At 40.9% G+C, this 27,252-nt stretch overlaps 1 protein-coding gene across 1 annotated transcript; it reads left to right on the top strand.

Moving 5' to 3' along the window:
- Positions 1-21,602: 21,602 nt before the first annotated feature.
- On the top strand, positions 21,603-26,331 carry LOC139156202 (uncharacterized). Its single transcript, XM_070731482.1, has 2 exons — positions 21,603-22,847; positions 25,785-26,331. The coding sequence occupies exons 1-2, from the start codon at positions 21,917-21,919 to the stop codon at positions 26,045-26,047; spliced, it is 1,194 nt and encodes a 397-aa protein (XP_070587583.1). The 5' UTR covers positions 21,603-21,916; the 3' UTR covers positions 26,048-26,331.
- The last annotated feature ends 921 nt before the right edge of the window (positions 26,332-27,252 follow it).

Raw genomic sequence — 27,252 nt, 5'->3', positions numbered from 1 at the left:
AGCTTGTACAATTTCTTGTCTTTGGTAGTGGGATTGAGGCCAGAGGCTGGATGATCCCACTGTTTAAGTAAGGCATCCTTAAACAATTTAGGCATAGGAATTACCTCATTATCTTCCTGCTCTTCTGAGAAGTATGGTAAATTTTCCTCTGGGGGGTCAGTGGAGGAAGTAGTCTGCTTCTCCTGTCCAGCTAAACCTGTGGATACTCTTGCCTTGAGAAGGAGAGATTTGAAAAGTTGAGAAGGAAAAATAGTAGCTGGAGTAGGTGTTTTGACTTGAGATTCTTCGTCCTCTGAGAGACCCTGAAAGGGGTCTTCCTCCTCTGCTGGGTATTCATCCTCATCTTCGTCCTGGGAGGAGTCTGAGACCTCCTCCATTGGAGCCCTAAAGGTTGAGGGAGACCCATGGGGGCGGGAAGGACGCAGAGGTGGGTGAGACACAGATGGCACATTGATGGCTGAGAGCTTAGCATCAATGGCCTTGGATAAGACAGAGAAAATAGATCGAAATTCTGGTGATAGAGAAGAAATATCAGCAGAAATGTTAGAAGAGTCCTTGGGAGCCTGAGAGGTTTCTGGCTGGGAGGAGTCTTCTACTAAATCTGGTTCCTCTGGCCCTAGACCCCACAGGTTAGGTTGGGGTAAGTTTAGGTTTGGCTCATCCAGAGATAAAACAGTTGACCCAGGGGGAGGCAGGATAGATGCTTCTGAGGGGTCAGGATTAATGTGCACTTGGGCCTGCACTTTTAAGCGTTTAGCTGATTTATCGTGAATTTTTTGGAGGGCTAGGTCCCTTCTCTTTTCAGCTCTGGTGGATTTAGCCACATGGTGAGCTCCAGCAGAAGAGGAAACAGAGGCCTGGGGGAAATTAGTAATCTCATCACCTGTAGGCCTGGCCTCTCTGGGACCTTTAGCTGTGCCTCTCTTGGGAAAAGAAGCCATAGTCTGAAATTAGCAGAAAACCAGGCTTGAGCCAAAAGAACCTAGGGAGGAGAAGCACTTTTAAGGGGTTTTATTCCCAAGAGGAATGGGATCCTGCTCCTAGGCCTAGGAGCTGCTGCGACTTGAGAGCAATCTGGGCGAGACCAGAGTTCGTGTCCTCAAATGCAGCGCGGCTAGCCTCCCTAAAGTTAATCAATTAACCAAGGCACACTGGTTAAAGGCGTAGCCGGTGGAGAATTTAGCCTGAGAGACTCAAAGCCCACTCCAGGATCCAAGCGGTGGACTGCAAGCACTAAACGGATGGCAGAAAGCCAAAAACGAAAGTGCGCAATTAAGGGGACACGAAGGCCTTCGCGCCAAAAATAAGAACGCTCCGAAGTTTAAAGAAGCGATAGACTAAGTCCAGGAGACTGACAAGAGAAACTTGAGAACGTCTCACACCGCAGGAGGTAATGCCCTCTAATTTGATTATCCGCTTGCTAAGAAAAAACCTCCAGGCCGAGAGGATTGAGGGGAAACAATCCAAGCCGGCAGCAGCAGCCGGCTAGCGGCGAAGGAAAAGCCGCGGGAAGCCGGGCTGCAGGCTTCTCCCTTAAGAAAGCCAAGCCGATTACGGTTGGCTATAACAAGCAAGTCAATAATAGAGAAATATTCTTACTGTTCAAAGAAGAAGGAGTCAAAGGGAAGGTGTTATGTTGAACGAGCGTTTCACCGTACCGATGGATACGAGAACTGAGCGAATTCTGGGAAGGGGCGGATCCAGCAGGCTTTTTTAATACAAGGCTCAGTTCCACCGGATTGGACATGAGCAACCCACGTGACTGCTGGACCCGCTCCTTTAGCACGGAGAAATTGTTAATCTTAGCCTACTTTGTGCTAATGTTCTTAAGAAATTCTTTAGAAATAACATTTCAAAATTCATTTTACAAGCAGCGGAAAAGCACATATATTGTACTGTTACAAAAATTAGGTCTTTCATTCTTTGAATTTTGTATTAAAACTGCCAAGCTACTACATATTTTTCTTCAGTTAAAAATGACCTATGCCTTGTCTTGTAGTTTCTTTAAATGTTATCATTAGTTCCAGTGCAAAAACATTAAATGCACAATTAAAATATGAAAATTCACAGAGAGGGGTGACACATAAATTTAATGAATGAACAAATAAACACATTAATAAATAAAACACTCTTCTTCAGTCCAAGCCAATCATTTGAATAAAGGATGTAAATGCATGCTTTTGGGAGGCTTCTCTACATATTTTTGAAATATTTATAAAGATGAAATATCTTTGCATTAAATATATTTGTTTAAATGAAGTCCTGTTGACTTTTTTCCCTTGCTAGTATACCCAAAATTCATTATGCATAGAATACATAGTATAACAGTTGGAAGGGATCTTTGATGTCTTCTGTTTAAGCTCGTGAGAAGGAGACGTCCATTCCAGACAAATGATTGTCCAATCTCAAACACTTCCAGTGAAGGAGCAGCACCCACAACCTCTGGAGGCAAGCCATTCTAGTGATTCATTAAAATTTCTTCTTAGTGGTAGGTTAGACCTCTCTTTAATGATCTTCTACCTGTAATTTCTTCTTCTGCTCTTGGATGATTTGAAGAATAGATTGACCCACTCTTATTTGTGACAGTCCCACAGAACTACTATTATGTCACCCTTAGTCCTTGCTCCCTCTATTATTAATTATACAATTTAGCCTTCGTACCCCTTATCATCTTCATTGCTCCTCTCTCTACTTTTTCTAGGATCTCAACATTCTTTTTGTCTCATGATAACCAAGACTGGATGCAGCGTCCCAAGTGTAGTGTCAATAGTGCAGTATAAAGCAACACTATAACTTCTGGTGTTCTTGATCTACTCTGTTAATGCAGCTTAGGACTGTGTTGACTTTTTTGGCAGCTGCAGCACACTGTTGGCTGATTTTAAGTGATGGCTTACTAGGACACCTAGATCCCTCTCCCAGTTACACTGTTGAGCTAGGTGCCATCCTGTGCATTTAATTTTTCTTGCCTAAGTGTAAGCCCTTACTTTTTTCACCACTGAATTGGATTGGATTGGATAGGGCTTAGTGTTAAAGTCTTGAATTTATTTTCCAAAGTGTTAGCTATTCTTCCTAGCTTGCTGTCATCGGCAAATTTTATGTGTTTCCCTTCTGTCCACTCATCTAGATCATTTATGAAAATGTTGAAGGGTTTTGGACCTAAGACAGAACCTTGAAGTACCCCACTGCATGTTTCCCTCCATGTAGATGTAGTTCCATTGAGGACTATCCATCAATGGTACTGCCTACCCACATTATAGGAAGTAGGCTGCAATCTAATTTGTCAAAAGCCTTACTGAAGTCTAGATAAACTACCACCCCTGTCCTAATGTTTCCCTCTTATTAGTACCTATATCATGTATATAAACAATACTATATCTATGTATACTACCAATACGTACTTGACAAATAAATAAAATGAAAATAAGTAAATAGTTGCTTTGTCAACAAAACCAATAAGGTTTGTCTGTTTTTGACAATTCATGATGTCTTCTAGTAATCGCCTTGCTTGTTTCTAGTTACTCATAAATCTGCTACTTAACTATCTTTTCCAGGGTTTTTCCAGGTGTTGATGTCAAGCTGATTTCTCTAGTTTCTTGGATCCACTTTTTTCCTGTTCCTTTTTGAAAGGAAAATTTTATTTCCAATGTTCTATTTTATTTCCAAATCTGATTTCCCAAAAATTGGCAATGGAACTGACAATGGAAGCTAGAAGGGAAGAGACAGAAGTGGAAAAGTTGGCATCCAGTTTTCTCCCTGAGGCAGAAACTACCTCAATTTCCTCAGCTGAAAATATGTGACATCTTATGCTCCATAGGCTCCTGTCTCCCAGACTTCAATCTAGGCAACAACTTTTTAAGTCTTTGATCTACATATGTTGAAATCAAATCTCTGCAATTTTGGGAAGAAGAATTGTGCCATTGGTTCTATGGTATTAAATTATAATACTCTATGTGAGTCTTTCTAACAGTATTCCCTCTCCTGGGCACCTACAAATATGCATATTTTAAATTCCTAACATCTTTCCATATGGTTGATTGTTAAGTTGCTTAATAAACTGAAATTGCTGCAAAGATTTTGTTTCCTTTCTGGTGAAAGAAAGGCTTCATATAAACTTATAAACAAAATAAAAAATGTGAACTTTGTGCGGCAATACCACTCCGATGTTGGGTTTCACCTTGGTGGAGAAGGGGAATTTTGTTCCAACCTAGCTAGAAGATGGTATATCTTCCCATATGTTCAGATCGAATGTCAATTTCCCTTTCTTCAGCGGGATCAAAACAAACGGAGGCCGTAACTGAAAAGACAAGCTGGAGTGGCAAATACCACATTTTTTTCAGCAGAATATTCCAGCCCTGTTATTTGCTTTAGACTATTATTGCTCTTATTGCTGTCATTTGTCAGTGCTTTAGAAGGCGTTCTTCCCTGATAATCCCGGATGCCGATAATGCCAGCAATCTTCAAGTGTGTCTAAAATCTTGTTGACAGTCATTAATATATTTTGTCAGCAGTTGTGTTCTCACAGCCAACTGCTTTGTTACAAAATCTTCCAAGTCTTGCAGTTGGAAAATTCTACTCTTCCTTTACACGTACAAATCCTCCACATAAACATAATGATTAGTGACTTTATTCAATCTATCAACCTGGGGCAAAGGTTAATTTGGTCTCTTGGGACATCCAGCAAAACCTGATCTGATAGACAAACTTCGTCTGGCCCAGATGGTGTACAATCCTAACAGAAGAGGTGTTGCAGAGGCAGAAACTCGGGGGGGGGGGGGCTCATTATGGGGAGGAGGGGGGCTCATTATGGGGAAGAAAGATCATTCCTTTTTTCTGTACACAGAAAACGATAGCCCCGAGACAGGCTAGGAAACCACAAGAGGTGAATGGTAACTATATACTGTGAAGTGTTTTATATTTTACTGCAAGGCCACTCTGTCGTTTAAAATGTATACATACCTGGCCCAGCAGACGTCTTTAGGAATGCCATGAAAAAGCCTAGGATAGCACGTAGCATATGGCAGAGCTGCCACAAGACAAGTTGTCACAGGCTCAGGTTTCCATAAAGAAAATTGTCCATTTGAAAAACAAACTACCCCATCACAGGCATATGCTACCTCTATAACAACAATGCAGATTTATTTTGACTGGATTAGATTAGATTTATCAGAGTCTTGAAAGCTTCTTTTATTTCCTGAATGAAATGCTTTTTTATAAGTAGGAAGGAAACACAAAAGCAATTTGTAAAAATGAGGCAGGTAGCAGAGAGAATGGGTTAAGATGGGAACGTGAATAGGATCCATTCAGTTTCACCTGCCCCTGTCATTCTTCCCCTTTGAAAGGGGAGCCACCTTCCTTCATCACCTATTCAGGTGAAGGAATATGGGGATGTGGGATGGCTCCTGCCAGTGGAGCAACATCTATCTCTCCCAATGCAAGAAGGCACTTTCTAGCCAAAATCAGTTCAAGAGCCCATCTTGGCACATCAGAAAAGGGATAGGATGTAGCCTCCTCTTGATGGTTTATCCAGGTGTGCCTTTCAAGGCAAGATGGACATTGTGACCAAGGTGAAACTAACCTCTACATTGACTACCGCTCTGATTGCATCAGGACCAAATCTCATAATCCTCCCTTCTTCTCCAAACCCACTGTCCCTCCTCAGCCATCTTCTCCACCTATCATCCCTCATCTTCAAACGGACCCCCCCAGCACTTCAAGCAACAAATAGGATAGTGTGCCTCTTACTACCTCATTCCAATCCAATTTCTACCCAACTCAACCCAATCCCACCCTTGACCACGAACTCAATCTCAAATGTAAACTAATCAATGCAAGAAGCATAATCAACAAATTATCTGAATTCCTCATCCTACTTGACACAAACATATTTGACTTAATATTTGTTTGTGAAACATGGCTGAACTCTTCATATCCTGACTCCATCATCACACAAAGTAACTACCTGGTCTTCCGGTCTGACCGCGACTCCCGCAGAGGGGGTGGTGTAGCCATATTCTACAAAAGCTCACTCAACCTAAAAAACATTCAAGTTACACAAGATCTCATCCTCCCTGAAAGCCTAGTTTGCGACATTTCCCTCAACACTACACTCCGTTTCCTTCTGTGCTACAGAGCTCCTAACTACGACATTACCCATGCAACTAAACTAACCTCCCTCCTAACTTGGGCAACCTCCTGCCCCCATCCCATTATCTTCCTTGGTGACCTCAACCTACCACACATCAACTGGTCACTAAACGAATGCTCCACTGAACCTATACATACCGCCATCTATAATGCCGTCACCAGCCTAGGACTAGAACAATTAGTATCAAACAACACCAGACTCAACAACTGTCTCGATCTCATATTCTGCAACAGCAAAAGTGCTATCTATGGACTGCACACAAAAGAACCTTTTTCCAACAGCGACCACAGCACGATCAACTTCAACCTCAACCTACATCATCTAAACACTCACATGGAGTATGCGGCGCCTAAGTACAATTTCAGGAAAGCCAACTATGAACTCATAGACACCAATCTCTCATTTATTAATTGGCAATCCTTGTTCTCTAACTGCATCACCATTGATGACCTCTACAACACGTTCTTACACCAAATTAATAGACTTATAGATCTGCATGTTCCACTCACCTCTCCTAGAAGAAAACGAAAAAATAACGTACCAGTCTCGATAAAGAAACTACAAACCAAAAAAAGATCCCTCTGGCGTAGAAATAAAAAAGGCCCAGTAACCAACTTTAAAAGCCGCTACAGAAGCATATGCCAACAAATAAAAGTAGAATGTCTCAACTATCACAGTGAACAAGAGGAAAACCTCCTACGTGCCAAATCTAACCGTGCCTTCTACAACTTCGTCAACAACAAACTTAACGACTCCAGACCTATTCCACCTCTTGTAGGACCCAACAACAAAGAATACCACGATGACCCATCCAAAGCTAACCTCTTCAACTCCTTTTTTGGCTCCGTTTTTGTTAACAGTAATGGCTCATCCCCCCTCTTCGCAAATCGCATTCCAAACTCATTAAAAAACCTAACCCAAACCATCTTCACTATAGACTACGTTGAAAAAGCAATCCGTGACCTCAAACCTTCCCTATCTGTTGGACCAGACGGTCTTTGTGCATACTTCCTAAGAAAACTTTCTTCTGCCATAGCTGAACCCCTAAGCATTATCTTCCAAAAATCCTTCAGGACCAGCACTCTCCCCAAGCTGTGGTCAAAAGCAGTAGTCATCCCCATTTTCAAAAAAGGAGACCCATCACTAGTTGACAATTACAGACCAATATCACTATGCTGCGTCCCTTGTAAAATCATGGAATCAATTATAAATCTATCAATCACCCTTTACTTAGAATCTAATAACCTACTATCAAAAAAACAATTTGGATTCAGAAAGAAACTATCCTGCAACCTACAACTACTTCACTGCAAAAACATCTGGACTACCCACCTTGATCAAGGAAAATCCATTGATGCAATTTATATCGACTTCTGCAAAGCCTTTGACTCAGTGGTTCATGACAAACTTCTCCTAAAACTCAAATCCTATGGCATCTCAGGACTCCTCCACAACTGGATTACTGCATTCCTGTCAAACAGGCAACAAGTTGTCAAAATCGGAAGCACCATTTCCACCCCCGTCCCTGTCAAAAGCGGCGTTCCCCAAGGCAGTGTACTAGGTCCTACTCTTTTCATCCTATACATCAATGACCTCTGTGATAATATCGCAAGCAACTGTGTGCTTTTTGCCGACGATGTGAAACTATTCAACACCACTGACAACACACTCACTCTCCAAAAAGACCTTGACTTTGTTTCAGATTGGTCTAACACCTGGCAACTTCCAATATCAACCAACAAATGCTCTACCCTCCACATCGGCAAAAAGAATCCAAACTTCGCATATGAACTGAATAAACAAATTCTCGCAGCCAACCCACACTCAGTAAAAGACCTTGGAATACTAATATCAAACGACCTAAGTGCTAAAGCCCACTGCAACAATATCGCCAAAAAGGCTTCCAGAGTTGTTAATCTCATCCTACGTAGCTTCTGCTCTGGCAATCTCACACTATTGACTAGAGCCTACAAAACCTATGCCAGACCCATTCTCGAATACAGCTCATCTGTCTGGAACCCATACCACATCTCAGACATCAACACTCTCGAAAACGTCCAAAGATATTTCACCAGAAGAGCCCTTCACTCCTCCACTCGAAACAGAATACCCTACGAAAATAGACTATCCATCCTGGGTCTTGAAAGTTTAGAACTGCGGCGCCTAAAACACGATTTAAGTATTGCCCACAAGATCATATGCTGCAACGTCCTTCCGGTCAACGACTACTTCAGCTTCAACCGCAACAACACAAGAGCACACAACAGATTCAAACTTAATATTAACCGCTCCAAACTTGACTGTAAAAAATATGACTTCAACAATCGAGTTGTCGAAGCATGGAACTCATTACCGGACTCAATAGTGTCAACTCCCAACCCCCAACACTTCTCCCTTAGACTCTCCACGATTGACCTCTCCAGGTTCCTAAGAGGCCAGTAAGGGGCGTATATAAGTGCACTGATGTGCCTATCGTCCCGTCCAATTGTCTTTCCTTATCTCATATGTCATATATATTCTCTCCTTATCTATCTATCTATCTATCTATCTATCTATCTATCTATCTATCTATCTATCTTCTCTCCTTATCTCTTTTATCATATATACTCTCTCCCTCCCATCTACTTCTCTTCTTTTTACTTTCTATCATCATATATATTACTTAATGTCTATTCTCTTCCATATGTATTGTATATTGGACAAAGAATAAATAAAAAATCTCATCTTTCCTGCATCCTGCGGAGCCTGGTTTGGGACTTACGACTTAAAGATAAAGGTGCAGCTTCTTTTTTTCTTTCATAAGGCAAAAGGAATCCAATCATCAATAGCAGATCTCAGCCTTTAAAAAAAATATCCCTAACACTCTGGCTCTAGAATCAAGAACAGCCTGAGAATGCAAGCAGTCCTGCCATTGGACACTACTATATGCAGAAAACCTTTGTGAGACATAGTGACAATAAAAACACTCGTACTATATGTTCTGTCTGAGGTGCAGAATCTGAGACTGTAAAAGCAAAACTTTGCATGCCAGGGGTAGTTTTCAGTTGAGTGCAGTGGGATCAGAAGGTATCCCATTTAATGGACAGGGCAGGAAGGAAGACAATCTTAATTGATATACAATATGCAAATTCTTCCATTCTTTAATGACAGACTCTTGAAGATGATTCTTGACACGATGTTCTTTATAGAGTGACCAGTATTTCTAATATAATGCAGATATAATTTAGATGTTGCGTTGTAATAGCATTGTAAAGAAGTAGAAGCAGAGATGCCCTTAACATATGTATGTTTAGCTTTATGACTGAACTGAGCTGGACTGAGTGTGTATGACTATGTAGTTAATGGTTTTTTTATACATGTATTTTAATTTAGTTTAATTTTAACGTTAGATTTGTATTGTATTGTATTACTGTCTTGTGAGCCGCCCCGAGTCTTCGGAGAGGGGCGGCATACAAATCTAATAAATTCAATTCAATTCAATTCAATTTATTATATCGTCAACGTAGATGGATGATAACCAAATTTTTAAAGCACTATTTGAAGAGTCTATTAGACTGAAAAATAATCTGTGGCTAAATTCTTTTGATGTTAGGGTTACGGAGAGGGGCGGCATACAAATCTAATAAATAAATAAATAAATCCTGAATCTATTGGCTGGGCAATATTGAATATTCTCTACTCAAAGTTTTTGCATTTTTTAAGTGCATGGTAATAATGGATGTGTTATGTGTAGTCTCTGTAAAGGCCTTCTGCATGATCTTCGGTGCTTCTGAAGCTTCAGAAGCTGCAAGGCATCTGGACCAAACAATGAACAAAAGAAGCGGGGGTTTCTGCATTGTCATTCAAACTTTTTTTGATAAATTGTATTCCTTTTATAAAATCTCAAAAGTTCTAAAGTTGTCATTACTTATAGCTGATTAAAGTAAGAATCCCATTTTCAGCTCATTTTTTTTCATACACCGAAAGGGATCACTCTCCCTATTTTTATACTCACTTTCATCTCTTGAGCTTAATCTCTTGATCTTAGAACTTGATGTTCATAAATTTAGATAAGACCAACATTTTCTGAGGTTTCTTTCCCTTAATCCTTTTGATGGTACAAATAAAGATGGAGAGAGAGAAACTGGGAGAGAATTGTGACATTCGTACAAACATAGTCAAAATTGTGGCATTAACAAGGCTAAATGCATTTTAAGCAAAAGCCTCTGTTTGGTATTTAGCATTAGGCTTTCCACAAATTTCTTCACAACATGTTTCAATCTATAGCTGCTAGTTTCTCAAGAGTAAATTCTAAATAATGGAATAGGGTTTTTTTCCTCTATTAGATTGTGGCATAAACTAAAAGCGCCCTCTGGTGTCAATGTGCATTTATATTGTAATATTTATTTATATCATAAGGTTTCAATTGGTCAAGTAAATTAATTTAAAGGTAAATATATCTACCGTATATCTATACACACAAAATAAAATAGTCTATAAATTATTTATATTAATCAAATTATTATTTTATTGGCAAACAACTAAAAGCATGAAAAGAATAGAAATATTTAAAAAGAATTATATATATATATTTTAAAAACTTACTTCCAGAAAGAACTTATTCACATCCAATATCAGCTTCCTGCCAGAACGTGGGGGGGAGGGGGGAAGGACGGTGTTCTGGTAGCGAAAATGGAGCTGCATGCGTAGCTCTGTGTGACCGATGGGCGGATGTGTGCATCTGAGTGGGATTTTGCACAGGAAGCAAAATCTTTTTATATGATGTGCGGGCGCATGAAATTTCAGCAATTTCTGGCAATTTTTTGCTTCCGCGCATGTGCAAAAGCAAAAAAAATCACCAAAATTTCACACACGAGATTTGCTTCCTGCGCATGAACAGAAGCCAAATCTCGCTGACACCCGCGCTCCAGATACATACAAGTGCCTGGCGGTCACCCAGAGATTCGCACGCATCAGCACTGGTAGCAAAGGTAAGGTGCAACCCCCGCCTGTTCACATCTGTTTTACACTACAGTGATACCTTGTCTTACAAACTTAATTGGTTCCGGGTTGAGGTTCTTAAGGTGAAAAGTTTGTAAGACAAAACAATATTTCCCATAGGAATCAATGGAAAAGCGATTAATGCGTGCAAGCCCAAAATTCACCCCTTTTGCCAGCTGAAGCGCCTGTTTTTGTGCTGCTGGCATTCCCCTGAGGCTCCCCTCCATGGGAAACGCCACCTCCGGACTTCTGTGTTTTTGCTAGGCTGCAGGGGAATCCCAGCATCGCAAAAATGGGCGGTTCACTGGCAACGGAAGTCCGGAGGTGGAACATCCCAGCGGTGGCGGTGGGTTTGTAAGGTGAAAATAGTTTGTAAGAAGAGGCAAAAAAATCTTAAACCCTGGGTTTGTATCTCGAAAAGTTTGTATGACGAGGCGTTTGTAAGACGAGGTATCACTGTATTTGAGTTTCATTATGAGATCTGGTGGATCAAATAGTATGTTCTGGAGCAATTTATTCCCAATGATTGGTCCAGTTTATTGGAATCCACAGAAAAGCTGGTATCTTTCTTTGAATTATTGTTCCTAAGTAGATCCTGTTTATGTTACATTTCCTTCTCTTGTCTTAGGTTATTTTCCTGCTTGTACCACAAAAAGACAGCCATTATTAATCCAGAAAGGTTCAGTCTTTGGAATCTCCTGCATGTTTCTTTCTTACACCTTGCTTCTTCTGTATAACTCTTTAAAATTTATTTACATCATCTTCCTGATGCCCCAGGTTAGGAAGCTTTAGGTAAGTTTGGTACAAATAAGACGAGAATATAGTATGGCCACTGATATCATGCCTCTTTGCCGTCAAACATCTGAACAGCACAAACCTTACAATACAGTGGTAGCTCTACTTACAAACCTAATTCGTTCCATGACCAGGTTCTTAAGTAGAAAAGTTTTTACGAAGAAACATTTTCCCCATAGGAATCAATGTAAAAGCAAATAATGTGTATGGTTGGGGAAACCACAGGGAGGGTGGAGGCCCTGTTTCTTCCCAGGAGATTCCTAGAGAGGCCCCACGGAGGCTTCTCCATGACTTTCCTGGCCCTGTTTCCTCCCAAGAGATTCCTAGAGGGGCCCCATGGAGGCTTCTCCCTGACTTTTCCGGTTACAGTTTTGGAGGCTTGGGTTTGTAAGTGGAAAATGATTCTTGAGAAGAGGCAAAAAAATCTTGAACACCCAGTTCTTATCTAGAAAAGTTCATAAGTAGAGGCATTAATAGGCAGAGGTACCACTGTATATGGATTAGGTTAATTGCAGTATGAATTCAGCTTGTTTAATTGGGTTTAGAACATAGTTGGCAATGTATGATTTGTGACTGAGTCTGTTGAATGTTAGACCCAGCCAATTGTATTCAATTAACACTAGTTAAATAAGCGATGACATTGTGAAGTGTGTGAATACATTCTCTGGTTGTTCCAGCATAGCCAGGAAATTGCTGAGCAATAATGCAAATTAATTATTTGTGTAATAGCATTAGGATACATACAGCATCTCTTATTTATTCTGCTGAGAGTAGCAGAATAAATTGTTTGGGTACCCCAAAATAAATAGCATCACATTCATTTTTCTACTGTTCTGAGGTGGGGTTCAGTTTCTGAATATCAAATTTTGGCTGTTTTCTGTTGGCATACATAAGAAAACAAGGTAAAACAAGATAAATGCATCTTGGGATGGAGCTCATGGAAAGTGAGACTCAAGACCATTATGGCCATTCCATCCTCAACCCTTCATGAAGTCTTTCAGGCTGAAACAAATGAATAAGATCATGCAGAAAGCTTGGAGAAGATTCCTGAGAATACAAAATAACAGAGTGGGACGGGATTTTTGAGGTCTTAATAAATCAAGGAATATCTCTCCCTTGAAATACAGGTTTTTACTTCCGGCACTCTCTGAAAAAGGCTTTGATGCTGGGTAAGGTGAAAGGAAAGAGGGGGTAGCGAGCAGCATGGTGCATGGATTCAGTTACAGTGGCAATGAGTCTATTCTTGAAGGTTCTGAAAGGCCACTTTAGAGATGGGTCATTATAAAGAAAATATTTATTTATATAATAATAATAATAATAATAATAATAATAATAATAATAATAATAATAATAAATTTATTAGATTTGTATGCCACCCCTCTCCAAAGACTTGGGGTGGCTCACAACGTAACAGCAATACAATATAAATACAAATGCAATGTTAAAAACTTTAAAAAAACTAATTTAAAATACATTGCTATAAAAACTTATCTGTTGCACAATCATACACACTCAGTCCGACTGAACATAAACATAATAAAAGTCAGCAAAAAAGGGGGGGAGATTAATCGCCCCACGCCTGGTGGCAAAGGTGAGTCTTCAACATTTTACGGAAGGTGAGGTGGGTAGGGGCAGTTCGAATCTCCGGGGAGAGTTTATTCTAGAGGGCCGGGGCCACCACAGAGAAGGCTCTTCCCCTGGGTCCCGCCAGACGGCATTGTTTTGTCATTTCAATCCAATTTCAACTCAACTCAATCCAATCTCACCCCTGATCACAAACTCAATCTCAAATGTAAACTAATCAATGCAAGAGGTATAATCAACAAGTTGTCTGAATTCCTCATCCTACTTGACACCAACTTATTTGACATAATCTTTGTTTGTGAAACATGGTTGAATTCTTCCTATCCTGACTCCTTCATCACATAAAGTAACTACCTGGTCTTCCGGTCTGACCGTGAATCCCGCAGAGGGGGTGGTTTAGCTATATTCTACAAAAAGCCCACTCAATTTAAAAAACATTCAAGTTGCACATGATCTTATCCTCCCTGAAACCTTAGTTTGTGACATTTCCCTCAACACTACACTCCATTTCCTACTGTGCTACAGAGCTCCAAACTACGACATTACCCATGCAACAAAACTAACCTCCCTCCTAACTTGGACAACCTCCTGCCCCCATCCCATTACCTTCCTTGGTGACCTCAACCTACCACACATCAACTGGTCACTAAATGAATGCTCCACCGAACCTATACATACCGCCATTTATAACGCCGTCACCAGCCTAGGACTGGAACAATTAGTATCAAACAACGCCAGACTCAACAACTGTCTCGATCTCATATTCTGCAACAGCAAAAATGCTATCTATGGACTGCACACAAAAGAACCCTTCTCCAACAGCGACCACAGTACGATCAACTTCAACCTCAACCTACATCATCTTAACACTCACCAGAATAACGTGGCTCCTAAGTACAATTTTAGGAAAGCCAACTATGATCTCATAGATGCCAATCTCTCAATCCTTAACTGGCAATCCTTGTTCTCTAACTGCATCACCATCTCTACAATATGTTCTTACTCCAAATCAAAAGGCTTATAGAACTACATGTACCACTCACTTCTTCCAGAGGTTAATGAAAAAATAACATACCTGTCTCAATAAAGAAACTACAAACCAAAAAAAGATCACTCTGGTGTAGAAACAAAAAAAGCCCAGAAACCAACTTTAAAGTCCGCTACAAAAGCATATGCCAATGAATAAAAGCAAAATGCCTCAACTATCACAGCAAACAAGAGGAAAATCCTTCGCACCAAGTCTAACCGAGCTTTCTATAACTTCGTCAACAACAAACTCAATGACTCCAGACCTATTCCACCACTCGAAAGACCCAATAACAAAGAATACCATGATGACCCATCCAAAGCCAACCTCTTCAACTCTTTTTTTGGCTCTGTTTTTGTTAACAGTAAAGGCTCATCCCCCATCTTCACAAATCGCACCTCAAACTCACTAAAAAACCTAACCCAAATCATCTTCACTGTAGACCACGTAAAAAAAGCAATCCGTGACCTCAAACCTTCCCTATTTGCTGGACCAGACGGTCTCTGTGCATACTTCCTAAGGAAACTTTCTTCTGCTCTTGCTGAACCATTATCTTCCAAAAATCCTTCAGGACCAGCATGCTCCCCAAGCTGTGGTCAAAAGCAGTAGTCATCCACATTTTCAAAAAAGGAGACCCTTCACTAGTGGACAACTACAGACCAATATCTCTTTGTTGCGTCCCTTATAAAATCATGGAATCAATTATAAATCGATCAACCACCCTTTACTTAGAATCTAATAACCTACTCTCAAACAAACAATTTGGATTCAGAAATAAATTATCCTGCAAACTACAACTACTTCACTGCAAAAACATTTGGACTACCCACCTAGCCAAGGAAAATCCATTGATGCAAATTATATAGACTTTTGCAAAGCCTTCGACTCAGTGGTCCACGACAAACTACTCCTAAAACTCAAATCCTATGGCATCTCAGAACTCCTCCACAACTGGATTACTGCATTCCTGTCAAGCAGGCAACAAATTGTCAAAATTGGAAGCGCCATTTCCACCCCTGTCCCTTTCATAAGCGGTGTTCCCCAGGGAAGCATACTAGGTCCTACTCTCTTCATTCTCTACATCAATGACCTCTGTGACCATATCGAAAGCAACTGTGTTCTTTTTGCAGACGATGTGAAACTTTTCAACATCACTGACAACACACTCACTCTCCAAAAAGACCTGGACTTTGTCTCAGACTGGTCTAACACCTGGCAACTTTAAATATCAACCAACAAATGCTCTACCCTCCACATCGGCAAAAAGAATCCAAACCGCATATACAAACTGAATAAACAATCTCTCACTGCCAACCCACAATCAGTAAAAGACCTTGGAATACTAATATCGAATGACCTTAGTGCTAAAGCCCACTGCAACAATATTGCCAACAAAGCTTCTAGAGTTGTTAACCTGATCCTACGCAGCTTCTGCTCCGGCAATCTCACACTACTCACAAGAGCCTACAAAACTTTTGCCAGACCCATCCTAGACTACTGCTCATCTGTCTGGAACCCATACCACATCTCAGACCTTAACACCCTTGAAAATGTCCAAAGATATTTCACCAGAAGAGCCCTTCACTCCTCCACTCGAAACAGAATATCCTACGAAAATAGACTAACAATCCTGGGCCTAGAAAGCCTAGAACTACGGCGCCTAAAACACGATTTAAGTATTGCCCACAAAATCATATGCTGCAACGTCCTACCGGTCAATGACTACTTCAGCTTCAACCGCAACAACACAAGAGAACACAAGAGATTCAAACTTAATACGATCCGCTCCAAACTTGACTGTAAAAAATATGATTTTAACAATCGAGTTATCGAAACATGGAACTCATTGCCGGACTCAATAATGTCAACCCCTAACCCCCAACATTTCTCCCTTAGACTATCCACGATTGACCTCTCCAGGTTCCTAAGAGGCCAGTAAGGGGCGAACATAAGTACACTGGTGTGCCTTTCATCCCCTGTCCAATTGTCTTTCCTTATCTCATATGCCATATATATTCTCTCCTTATCTATATCTATATATCTATATCTATATCTATATATATTCTCTCCTTATCTCTTATATCATATATACTCTCTCCCTCCCATCTACTTCTCTTCTTTTTACTTTCTATCGTCATATATATTACTTAATGTCTATTCTCTTCCATATGTATTGTATATTGGACAAAGAATAAATAAATAAATAAATAAATAAATAAATAAATAAATAAGTGCACCAAACATAGTAGAAAGATCCTTCCTTACCTTTACATTTGTGTCTTTATACATCTTTGAGAATTTATCAGGTGTTAAATACCAATGATACATCATTTTATTAAACATTATTTTAAGTTATAAGTCAATGAAAATTTTAAACCCTTCATCCACTTTTGTTCCCATTGTTCAAGCACCATATCATAACCTATTTGCCCATTGAATTATGCCTTGCTTCATATATTCATTCTCCAAATTCAATTTCAACAACAGTTTATAAATCTTGGCAATAACATGTTCCTCATTACTACACAATACAATTTCTAATGTATTTTTTGCAATGTCAAACCCCAAACCCTTTTTGGTCTAGTTTAAATCTTTCTTTTATTTATATACATTTGTAAACCAATGACAGACTCCAACTCTTCTTTAGATTTAAGAGTAGGTTCACTTTGAATGAAAGTTACTATTTGATGATAGGTCTACAAGTATGGCCTCACCATCTTTTCTCAAACTACATGTTGTAGTTTCTACATTGCAAATTGCAAATCAAAGTAATTAACATATAAGCAAATAAACAAGCTTAGAGAGCTTCAAGGACTCTATAGTTTTAAGAAATATCTGAAGTAACAAATGCAAAGAATCAGTTAGTATACTTAGGCTATATTTTTTTCAAAATATACAGTGTGTTGCAAAATTCTCTAATAATTAATTTTTTTTAATTATGGAAAAACTTACATTTGTCAATTTTCAAGTAAGCATCATAGAATTTGTAATGATTACTCACCAACAAATGCATTTTATTATCATTTTACTGAAATTTATAGATAATTGGCTTTGAATATTTCATAAGATATAGACAATGACAGAAAAGGAAAAAGATAATAGCAAGTCAGATTCATATAATCAGATCCATTGAAGTAGACCCAGGACATAAGGAAACAGTAATAGTGCATTCAATCTAAGTCATCAATTCTGAATCTACTTCACTAAAAATAATCACCCAATAATAAATTTATCACATATTTTATTATGTTTTAAAATCTGGTAGCAATTTTGGGCCACTACTGTGTGCGCTCATCGCTATTAATCCTGTTGCACTGCACTGTGCTTGAATACAAGCGGTAGCATTTAGAAAAATAGCAAGGGAAATGTACAGTATTTTTAACTGCATCACTGTGTATATAACCATAACAAAGAAAAACAAAAAAAAATGTGCTTCTGCATTAGTGTTTCCATTGAATAAAATTCACGGTAAGCTAATTCTCAAACTCCACTAGGCATCATAGAAAGTGAGGTGGAGAGAAACGTGCAACAAATGCCACTGTCAGTTATCATCAGGAAGTTTCAAAACCTATTAAAGACTCCACAGATGCTGAAAGCCTATGTGCTTGAGAGAAAATTACCCTAAACGTAGAGAAGAAGATGTGATCACATCTTTAAGGAGATTACATTCTGGGAGCAACATTAATTCTCTTCTCTAGCCTGGTAATTACTTTTAAAAGCTCTCCTTGGGAATGGCATCCACATACTTGACAGAAGGAAGATGGCGCCCTCTTCTTTGCTTTGGGGAAAATTAGATATCTTAGTACTCCAACCAGGCAAATCTTCTACTATGATTCTGCTCTCTCTTGACCTTCCACGTTCTATATGAAGCCCAGACAACTTTCCCACATTTCTCCCCATTTAGTTTTTCTATACTGAAAAATGTTACTCTTGAAATGTGACCTCCTACTTCCCTGTTCCCACCACCATCTTCCCTATCGAGTTCCACTTTAGGAATCCAGGCTATGAGACCTTTATGGTGTAGAAGGCTCAGAGCTCCCTATCTCAGGAAATCCTCCCCTTCAGCAGGGATGGTATTTTTGAATTGTGTTTATTTGTTGGCACCCTGGTGTGAAAGTGCTTCCCATCAACTGCATATTAATCTTGTCAGCAGTTTGGAACTTAATTTTCCTCCTGTGATGCTCTGGCTAATTTACAGCTTTTGTATAAATTGCCATCTCGTATTTAGACTGGAGGGACTATTGACAGTGGGAGAGTTGGGGGGACAACTACAATGTTTTAAGAAAATAATCCTATCCAAATATAAATATATTATATATTAAAAGTATAGATTGGCTTCTTTGGAACATGTTTAAAGTAATGTTGACACCTCTTTGCTGAATAGTTCCAAGATTTCCCTCCTCCCCTTTTTGGAACAAAAGTTTGGGAATAAAATAAGCAGCAATTTCAGGGTTGCTCCTGGGTTGAGATCAGTGGTGGGATTCAAATTTTTTTACTACTGGTTCTGTGGGCATGGTGCGGTGGGCGTGGTAGGAGAAGGGTACTGAAAAATCTCCATTCCCACTTCACTCATTCATTCATTCATTCATTATTGTGTGCGTGTGTTTGTTTGCTTGTTTATTTTTATTTCTATGCCACCCAACTCCCATTCCAGGGAAAGGATACTGTAAAATCTTCATTCCAATCAGCTGGGACTCAGGAAGCAGAGAATAGATAGGGGCAGGGCCAGTCACAGGGGATATTTACTGGTTCTCCAAACTACTCAAAATTTCCGCTAACGATTCTCTAGAACTGGTCAGAACCTGCTGAATTCCACCTCTGGGATGCAGAAACTACACTCCAAGATGTAAATTCATTTAATAAGGCAATAAATAATATTATTTTACTTCTCTGTTGTGAAACATTTAGGGACCCGACCACTGCAACACCATTATCTCTGAACCCTTTCTAGAGTCTCAACATCTTTGCATAGTGCTGGCCAAAAAATGGATGCATTATTCCAAGTTTGGTCTTAGCAGTAAAAAGTAGTACTAAACTTCACATCTTGATACTATTCCTCTGTTGATGCAATTGACAACTGCATTCACTTTTTTTTTTTTTTTTGGCAACTAGAGCTTTTCTTAGAACTGTCCATTCCTTGTGAAACCACAACTATCCCATACAAACATTCTGCCCTACTAGAGATACAATATCTTGACAGCAAAATCCAGACAACCACTAAAGAGCTGAAAGGGAGGAAGTTCTACCTCTTTGTTGTCCTTTAGTGGCTTGTTTTAATTTTTACAGCTAATGTATAGGAGTCATACTCATTCGATCTATGAGTAAAGTCATTGTACATCAACAATTATTCAAATTTGTAGAATCAGGCAATTTTTTAAAAATATTGTTGTTTAGTGTAATGGGTGTGTGAAGTTGAGCATTGGCTAGTGAATATAGTCAAACTGAGTTGAAATTTTCTTCACAAATATATTTTGAACATGAAGAACTCTATCACCCTAAAACCCATTTCCTCCCACTTATGATTGTATGACTGTAACTTATTGCTTGTATCCTTAATACTAATATTGATTGTTTCCTCATTGCTTATCTGACTTCTATGACAGTAGTTAAGTGTTGTACTCCATGATTCTTGACAAATGTATCTTTTTCTTTTGTGTACACAGAGAGCACCAAAGACAAATGTGAGTGCAATCACACTTGGCCAATAAAGAATTCTATTCTATTCCTATTCCTATTCTATTCTATATCATGCCAATAATTCACTCCATTATTTCACGTGAACATCAATATTTCAAATGAAGCCTCCAACTTTCCCAATAGCCATATTTTAGAAATGTGTATCAGATTTACTTTCTAGGGATAGATACTATATCTCCAACTTCATAGCATAAGATTTAACAAAACTAAAATAAATAATTGTAATGTTATGAATGATATGGTTTTCAGAAAAATGCTAAAATCCTGCCCCCCCCCCTCACTTCTACTAGAAAGGAGAGCAAAAGAGAGGAACCTGACAAGTTTTAGGAGTAAACTTAGGATGCTGCTTGTCAGTATTGTATTCTTCTCAGGAAGGCTGATGAGCTGCCAGGTGAAATCCAAAAGTTGCTTGGCTGCCTGTTTAAAACTGATTTGATCTTTGCTTGCGTATTTTCTAGAAAAAAAGATCTCAAAGCTAAGTTGAATGTTCCAGCTTATCACCTAGTTTCAATATGGATGTAATTTGGTTCTCTGTTTCCAACCATGATTGACTAAATACTGAACACCATAAAAGCAAATAAAAGCCAATGCTAAAAGTTGGTACATATGGTGGACTGAAATCATATAACCACTTCAACCTGGGTAAATCCATAAAGGAAAACTTGAAAAGAGAACAGCCAGCCTGAAACAAGCTCAGTTTACAGGCTTGTGGTTCTCTTTCTATATAAATATATAAAAATGTGACATAAAGTGTACTATATTTGGTGATAAAGCTGAGGTGAAATTGGGTATGATCATTTCATTATGTTCAGTATAAAGCCTAATTTTAATACAATCTTTCCCCTGTATTTCCTAGCTCTCACATTTTCATTCTGCATTAGTTTGCTTCCTTACCAGCCATAATTCAGCTAACAAAACCATTCCATTCAGCTCATATTTAATGCAATTTGCATTTCATTTCATTCTTGAGAGAAAGGGAAGGCTTGAGCATGCTGTGGTTTCACACATTACTTTCTATTCCTATTAATCTCTGATCTTCATGACTGGTTTTATTTCAAGAGGATTTGAAGTGACATAATTATAGTCAAACTGGTGGGGATATTTTAAGAAAATAGTCCATTGTGAAAAAAGTCAGGTTTTGGGGATAGAACTATTGAGACAGGAGTGTTTTCAATTAATTTCTAATTAAATAAGGAAAGCAAGTTTGTGAACTTAGAGAGATCTTCCCAGTAAAAGTTTATCTCATCAGTCTCAGTCTTACATTCCTCCAGAACAGGATCATTGTTTAAATCTTAGGCACGTTACATGATCTGAACTAGCAGAGTAATTTAATAAAATATAAATATTTTTCTTCTACGAGTCTACAGTATCCTAATTGTTGTGTCTGTAATGGCTACCTTGTCTCAGTTGTAAATAGTTTCTTCTTGTTTAAAGCGCTGTCTGAGCCTGAGTCAGGAAGTCGCTCCTGATTGGCTCAGACGCAGCTGCTCCTTGCTTTGGCGGGAACCGCAAAAGTATAAAAGAAGCGGTTTCTCCCAGGCAAAGCAGATCGGTACTTGCGAAAGTCACTTGCCTTACTGAGCTGTCACTTCTCTCTCTCTGAGCTGAATAAAAGTACCGTTCTTAAAGTACCTGCGTCTGGATTCACTTCACTGGCGACGAAGGAAGAAAGAAACCACGCTTGCACCATGAGCAACATACAAATCGGCCGGGCTCCCGAGTACTTCGATCCCGAGAAAACGTCCTGGGACGACTACATGGCCAGCTTCGAGATCTTCCTCGAAGCTGCAGGCATAGAGGACGCCGACGCCGACCGAAGAAGGGCCATTTTTCTAAATTACTGCGGCCCAGAGATCCGAAACCTCGCCCAGACGCTCACCGACCCACAGCCAGCAAGAACTGTCGCTTGGGACGTCTTACAAGCCAAGCTGGCGGGCCATTTCAAGCCCACCAAGCCAGCTATGGTTTTCCGACACCAATTCTCACGGATGGCCCAGACAGAGACGGAATCGATCAACCATTTCGCAACGCGGCTTCGAACGGTGCTTGCCAAGTGCAAGTTCGACAACCCGGAAGCTCGCCTCACCGATGCCCTAGTTTTCGGCATGAAAAACGCCTCAGTGAGGAACAAACTCCTCACCGAGGACGAACCAACGCTTCAAACCGTGATAAAATTAGCTCAAACCGCAGAGGTCGCCGACGCCGCGGCCAAAGAGCTGAAGGAAAACGAACGGCAAGAAGTCATCGCCAAGATCGACTCCGCTTTTCACCGCGCCGAGGGATCAGACGACCTCACCCCGCCAGCCCACAACGAGGACAACTGCCTCCTGCTGCAAGACCAGCCGAGACAGCACAGAGCTCCTCACCACACAGCCCCTTGCGCCGGCTGCCGAGGAAACCACCAGCACCAACGATGCCCTTTCCGGGATGCCATCTGCCGCCGCTGCAACCGTCGAGGCCACATCGCAGAAGCCTGCAGAGCATCGGCGCCAGAAGAAACCTTCTCCACACCGCGCCATCAACGAGGCCAATACCAGGCGCCCCAGCCGCGAGAAAACCGACCTTCCCGTTTTTCAAACCGAAGGAACTACTCAGCCGCTAACCGCGACTACTCAAAAGGTAACTCTAGATTTTCCGTGAATAACACGGCAACAAAAAGTGGGGGCAAAATCGTAATTTCATTACTGCTTAACAGCAAACCATGCTCCATGGAACTGGACACGGGGTCTAAATACACCATCATGCCATGGGAAAAGCTCAAGTTATACATGCCTAACTTATCTAAAAATGACTTATTGCAAACCTCACTGGTGATTAGAGACTTTCAAGGGGGGGTAATCTCTGTGTTGGGTAAAGTGAATGTACCGATTGTATTTAAGGATGTTAAATGTACCCTTCCTATGATTGTAGTAACAGGGGCTAAGCATTCTCTCCTGGGTTTAGCTTGGATGGAACCTTTAGGAATTGAAATTTCTGGAGTTTGTACCATTAGCTCTAATAGCATGCCGGATTTCCTACAAGAGTTCCCCGAAGTGTTTAGCCCCACCCTGGGGACTTACAAAGGCCCCCCCATCTCGTTCTCTATTGACCCAAAGATTCTGCCTATTCGACTCAAACCCCGCAGGGTACCCCTTCCGCTCCTTCCCAAACTGGACCAGCAACTAGACAAGCTCATAAGCCAGGGCATCCTGGTTCCAGTGGAGCAGGGTCCCTGGGAGACACCCATAGTCACACCTTTAAAGCCAGATGGCTCCTTAAGAGTCTGCGCTGACTACAAATCTACTTTAAATAAGGCTCTCCAACATCACCCTTACCCCATTCCAGTTGTACAGCAACTCCTGCACTCCCTGGGGGAAGGGAAAAGGTTTGCAAAGATTGACCTCGCTCAGGCTTACCAGCAATTAACAGTCGATGAACAAACAGCAAAAGCGCAAACAATTGTAACCCACAGGGGTGCCTTTAAATGTACCAGACTGCAGTTTGGAGTGAGCATAGCCCCAGGGATATCCCAAAGTATAATGGAACGCCTATTAGCAGGGATAAAAGGGGCCATTCCCTATTTTGATGACATCTTAATTGCAGGGGAAAACCAGGAACAGCTAAATAAAAGAATAAGGGAAGTACTTAAGAGGCTGCAGGACAAAGGTCTAAGAATTAAACCAGACAAATGTGTGTGGGGAACAAACAGTGTTGAATTCCTAGGGTATAAAATTGATGGAGAAGGTATCCACCCCACAACCGAGAAACTGAAAGCCATCAGAGAAGCCCCTGAGCCACAAAATAAGACGGAATTGCAAGCTTTCCTAGGCCTCCTTAATTTTTATTCCGTTTTCTTAAAACAGAAGGCGACAGTAGCAGAGCCTCTACACTGTTTGCTCCAGAAAGAAGCCCTTTGGACATGGGGGAAAACTGAACGCGAGGCTTTTATTCAAATAAAACAGCTATTAACTTCTAAGAGTGTGGTACTCCAATATAGCACCTCATTACCCATCAGGCTCACGTGCGACGCTTCTCCGTACGGCGTGGGAGGGGTGTTGGCTCACATCTTGCCAAATAATACGGAGGCCCCAATTGCCTTTTTCTCCAAAACGATGACAGATACCGAAAGGAACTATAGCCAGCTAGATAAGGAGGCGCTAGCTTTAGTGGCAGGGGTGAAGAAATTTCATAACTACCTTTGTGGGAGGACTTTTGAACTGGTTACAGACCACAAGCCATTACTGGGACTTTTAGCACCCGACAAACCTACTCCCCCATTTATGTCCCCAAGACTGATAAGGTGGGCCCTTTTCCTATCAGGATACCAATACAAACTCATCCATAAAGGGGGTAAAACCATCAACCACGCAGATGGTCTCAGCAGGTGCCCAATGCCAGACTTAGTGGTAGATCCTGCCCCATCAGCTGATGTGTTAATGTTAGAGCTCGAGGAAAAACCACTAACTACTGCAAAAGAGGTAGCTGCACATACGCAGCAAGACCCAATACTAAAACAAGTGGTAAACTGTGTACTCAAGGGTTGGCAAAATGATTCTGTTAAACCTGAACTGTGTGATTACAAAGCCAGAAGGCTTGAATTGTCATATGTAAAAGGTTGTCTGTTGTGGGGGGACAGAGTGATTATTCCTAAAAGCCTAAGGGTAAAGGTACTTGAAATGTTACATGTAGGCCATCCTGGGATTGTCAGGATGAAATGCCTAGCCAGGGGACATTTATGGTGGCCAGGGTTAGATGCAGACATTGAGAGCTGGGTAGCCAAATGTGACCCATGCCAAGAGTCACGGCCAAACCCCCCCAAGACAACCCCAGCAGAGTGGGAGCAACCAGCAGGACCATGGTCCAGAATTCATATCGATTTTGCAGGGCCAGTGGGCTCACAGTACTTCTTAATAGTAGTCGATGCATTTTCTAAATGGGTAGAAATCATTGCAATGAACAACATAACCACGTGTGCCACCATCAAGGTATTGAGCAGACTGTTTGCTACCCATGGTTGCCCAGATATCCTAGTGTCTGATAATGGGCCACAACTAACTGCAAGACAGTTTGAATTGTTCTTAGACAACCTAGGAGTCAGACATGCACTCATCTCAGTTTACTCACCCTGGGCTAATGGATTGGCAGAACGTTATGTTCGAGTGGCTAAGGAAGCCTTACGCAGGTCTGGCCCTGGGGATGTACAACAAAATCTGGACCAATTCCTGTTAACCCAACACATCACCCCAAACTCACACACGCACATAAGCCCTGCTGAGTTACTAATGGGGAGGAAATTAAGGTCACCACTAGATAGATTACACCCAAGGTTCTGTGAAAATAACCAAATGTATGTAAAACCTGAAAGAGAAATGTATTTGGGGCAAAATGTATTTGTAAAAAATTTTGATGGAAATGTAAACTGGAAAAAAGGAATTATTGTTAAACAAACTGCTCCAAAGACATATGTTGTAAAAATGGAGGATGGTCGAATGTGGAAGCGGCACATTGACCACATACTTAAACGCGCAGAAAGTTCTCCACAACAAACCGCTAACGCAGCCTCCCCCAATTCTACAGACGACGACGCGCTACCCGAATTAATTAATACGCAATTGGACTTATCGGGACGGGGAGAGTCCTCCAGCGACGCCGAGCCATCGTCCTCCTCCGGAACCAGCAACCAGCAGGCCGGCGCACAGGCAAGGCCCCAACCGCGCCGGGAGAGCAACAGCGAGCCAACATCCACCATCGAGATCGAGGACATCACTGAACTGCGCAGGTCCGAGCGATCCTCGCGAAGGCCAAGCAGATTGGACGATTTTGTCACATGGCTTTCCTAATGGTTGTATCCAAACTAAGGAGGGAGGGGTGTTGTGTCTGTAATGGCTACCATGTCTCAGTTGTAAATAGTTTCTTCTTGTTTAAAGCGCTGTCTGAGCCTGAGTCAGGAAGTCGCTCCTGATTGGCTCAGACGCAGCTGCTCCTTGCTTTGGCGGGAACCGCAAAAGTATAAAAGAAGCGGTTTCTCCCAGGCAAAGCAGATCGGTACTTGCGAAAGTCACTTGCCTTGCTGAGCTGTCACTTCTCTCTCTCTGAGCTGAATAAAAGTACCGTTCTTAAAGTACCTGCGTCTGGATTCACTTCACTAATGAATGAAGAAAACTCTTTCTTCCCAGCAGAGGGTGCCTGCTCCATTTCTCTGCCTTCCCACCAAGACCAGCACAGATTTTTGTTCTAAACAGGGTTCTTTTGGAGAGAAAAGAGTGACCTTTCTTTGATAATAGAGCGCTAACTTTCCTCCATGAAAAGCTGGAATGTTGGGACAGATACTGTAGGACTCTGAGATAAAATAAAACAATAAAAAATAATAAAAAATAAAAAATAAAAAAACAAAACAAAACAATACAATAAAATAAAAGCAATGCAATGCAATGCAATGCAATGCAATGCAATACTGCACAGCAAGTTTGGTGTAGTGATTAAGGCAGCAGCCTAGAAGCTGGGAGAGCATGCCTCTAGTCAGCTGGATGAGCTAGGGCGGTGATGGTGAACCTACAGCACGTGTGCCATAGCTGGCATGTGGAGCCTTACCTGCTGCCACGCAAGCCATTGGCCTAGCTCGGCTCCAGCATGCATGGGTGCAGTTGACAGCTGATTTTTAACTCATTTTTGGCCTATGGAGGGTGTTTTTGACCTATGGAGGGAATGGGGGGGGGGGGGGCTGGGGAAGACAAAAAACAGGCCTACCGGGCCAATGGAAGATGGGAAATTGGTCATTTCTGGCCATTTTTGCCCTCCCCAGGCTCCAAGAAAGCATGCCCTTGTGCTTTTGGCAGCACCCGAGGAAATAAAGGTTTACCATCACTGACCTAGGGCCAATCACTTTCTCTCAGCCCAAGGAAGGAGGCAATAGGAAGCCAGGTCTGAAATATTTTGCCAAAAAAACTGCAGAGACTTCTCCAGGCAGTTGCTGAGATTCAGATATAAATGAACAGAATAACAATGATAATAAATGTTGTAGAGACATAATGAAGCAACTGACATG

This window comes from Erythrolamprus reginae, unplaced genomic scaffold, assembly GCF_031021105.1.
Source record: "Erythrolamprus reginae isolate rEryReg1 unplaced genomic scaffold, rEryReg1.hap1 scaffold_85, whole genome shotgun sequence".
NCBI lineage: Eukaryota > Metazoa > Chordata > Lepidosauria > Squamata > Dipsadidae > Erythrolamprus > Erythrolamprus reginae.
This window is presented reverse-complemented; position numbering and strand designations above follow the sequence as displayed.

Excerpts from the sequence above, each read along its gene's own strand:
- LOC139156202 (XM_070731482.1), top strand. The coding sequence starts at position 21,917 with ATGAGCAACATACAAATCGGCCGGGCTCCCGAGTACTTCGATCCCGAG. Across the intron at positions 22,848-25,784 it reads TAACCGCGACTACTCAAAAG|ACGACGACGCGCTACCCGAA; the intron begins GTAACTCTAGAT and ends CCAATTCTACAG.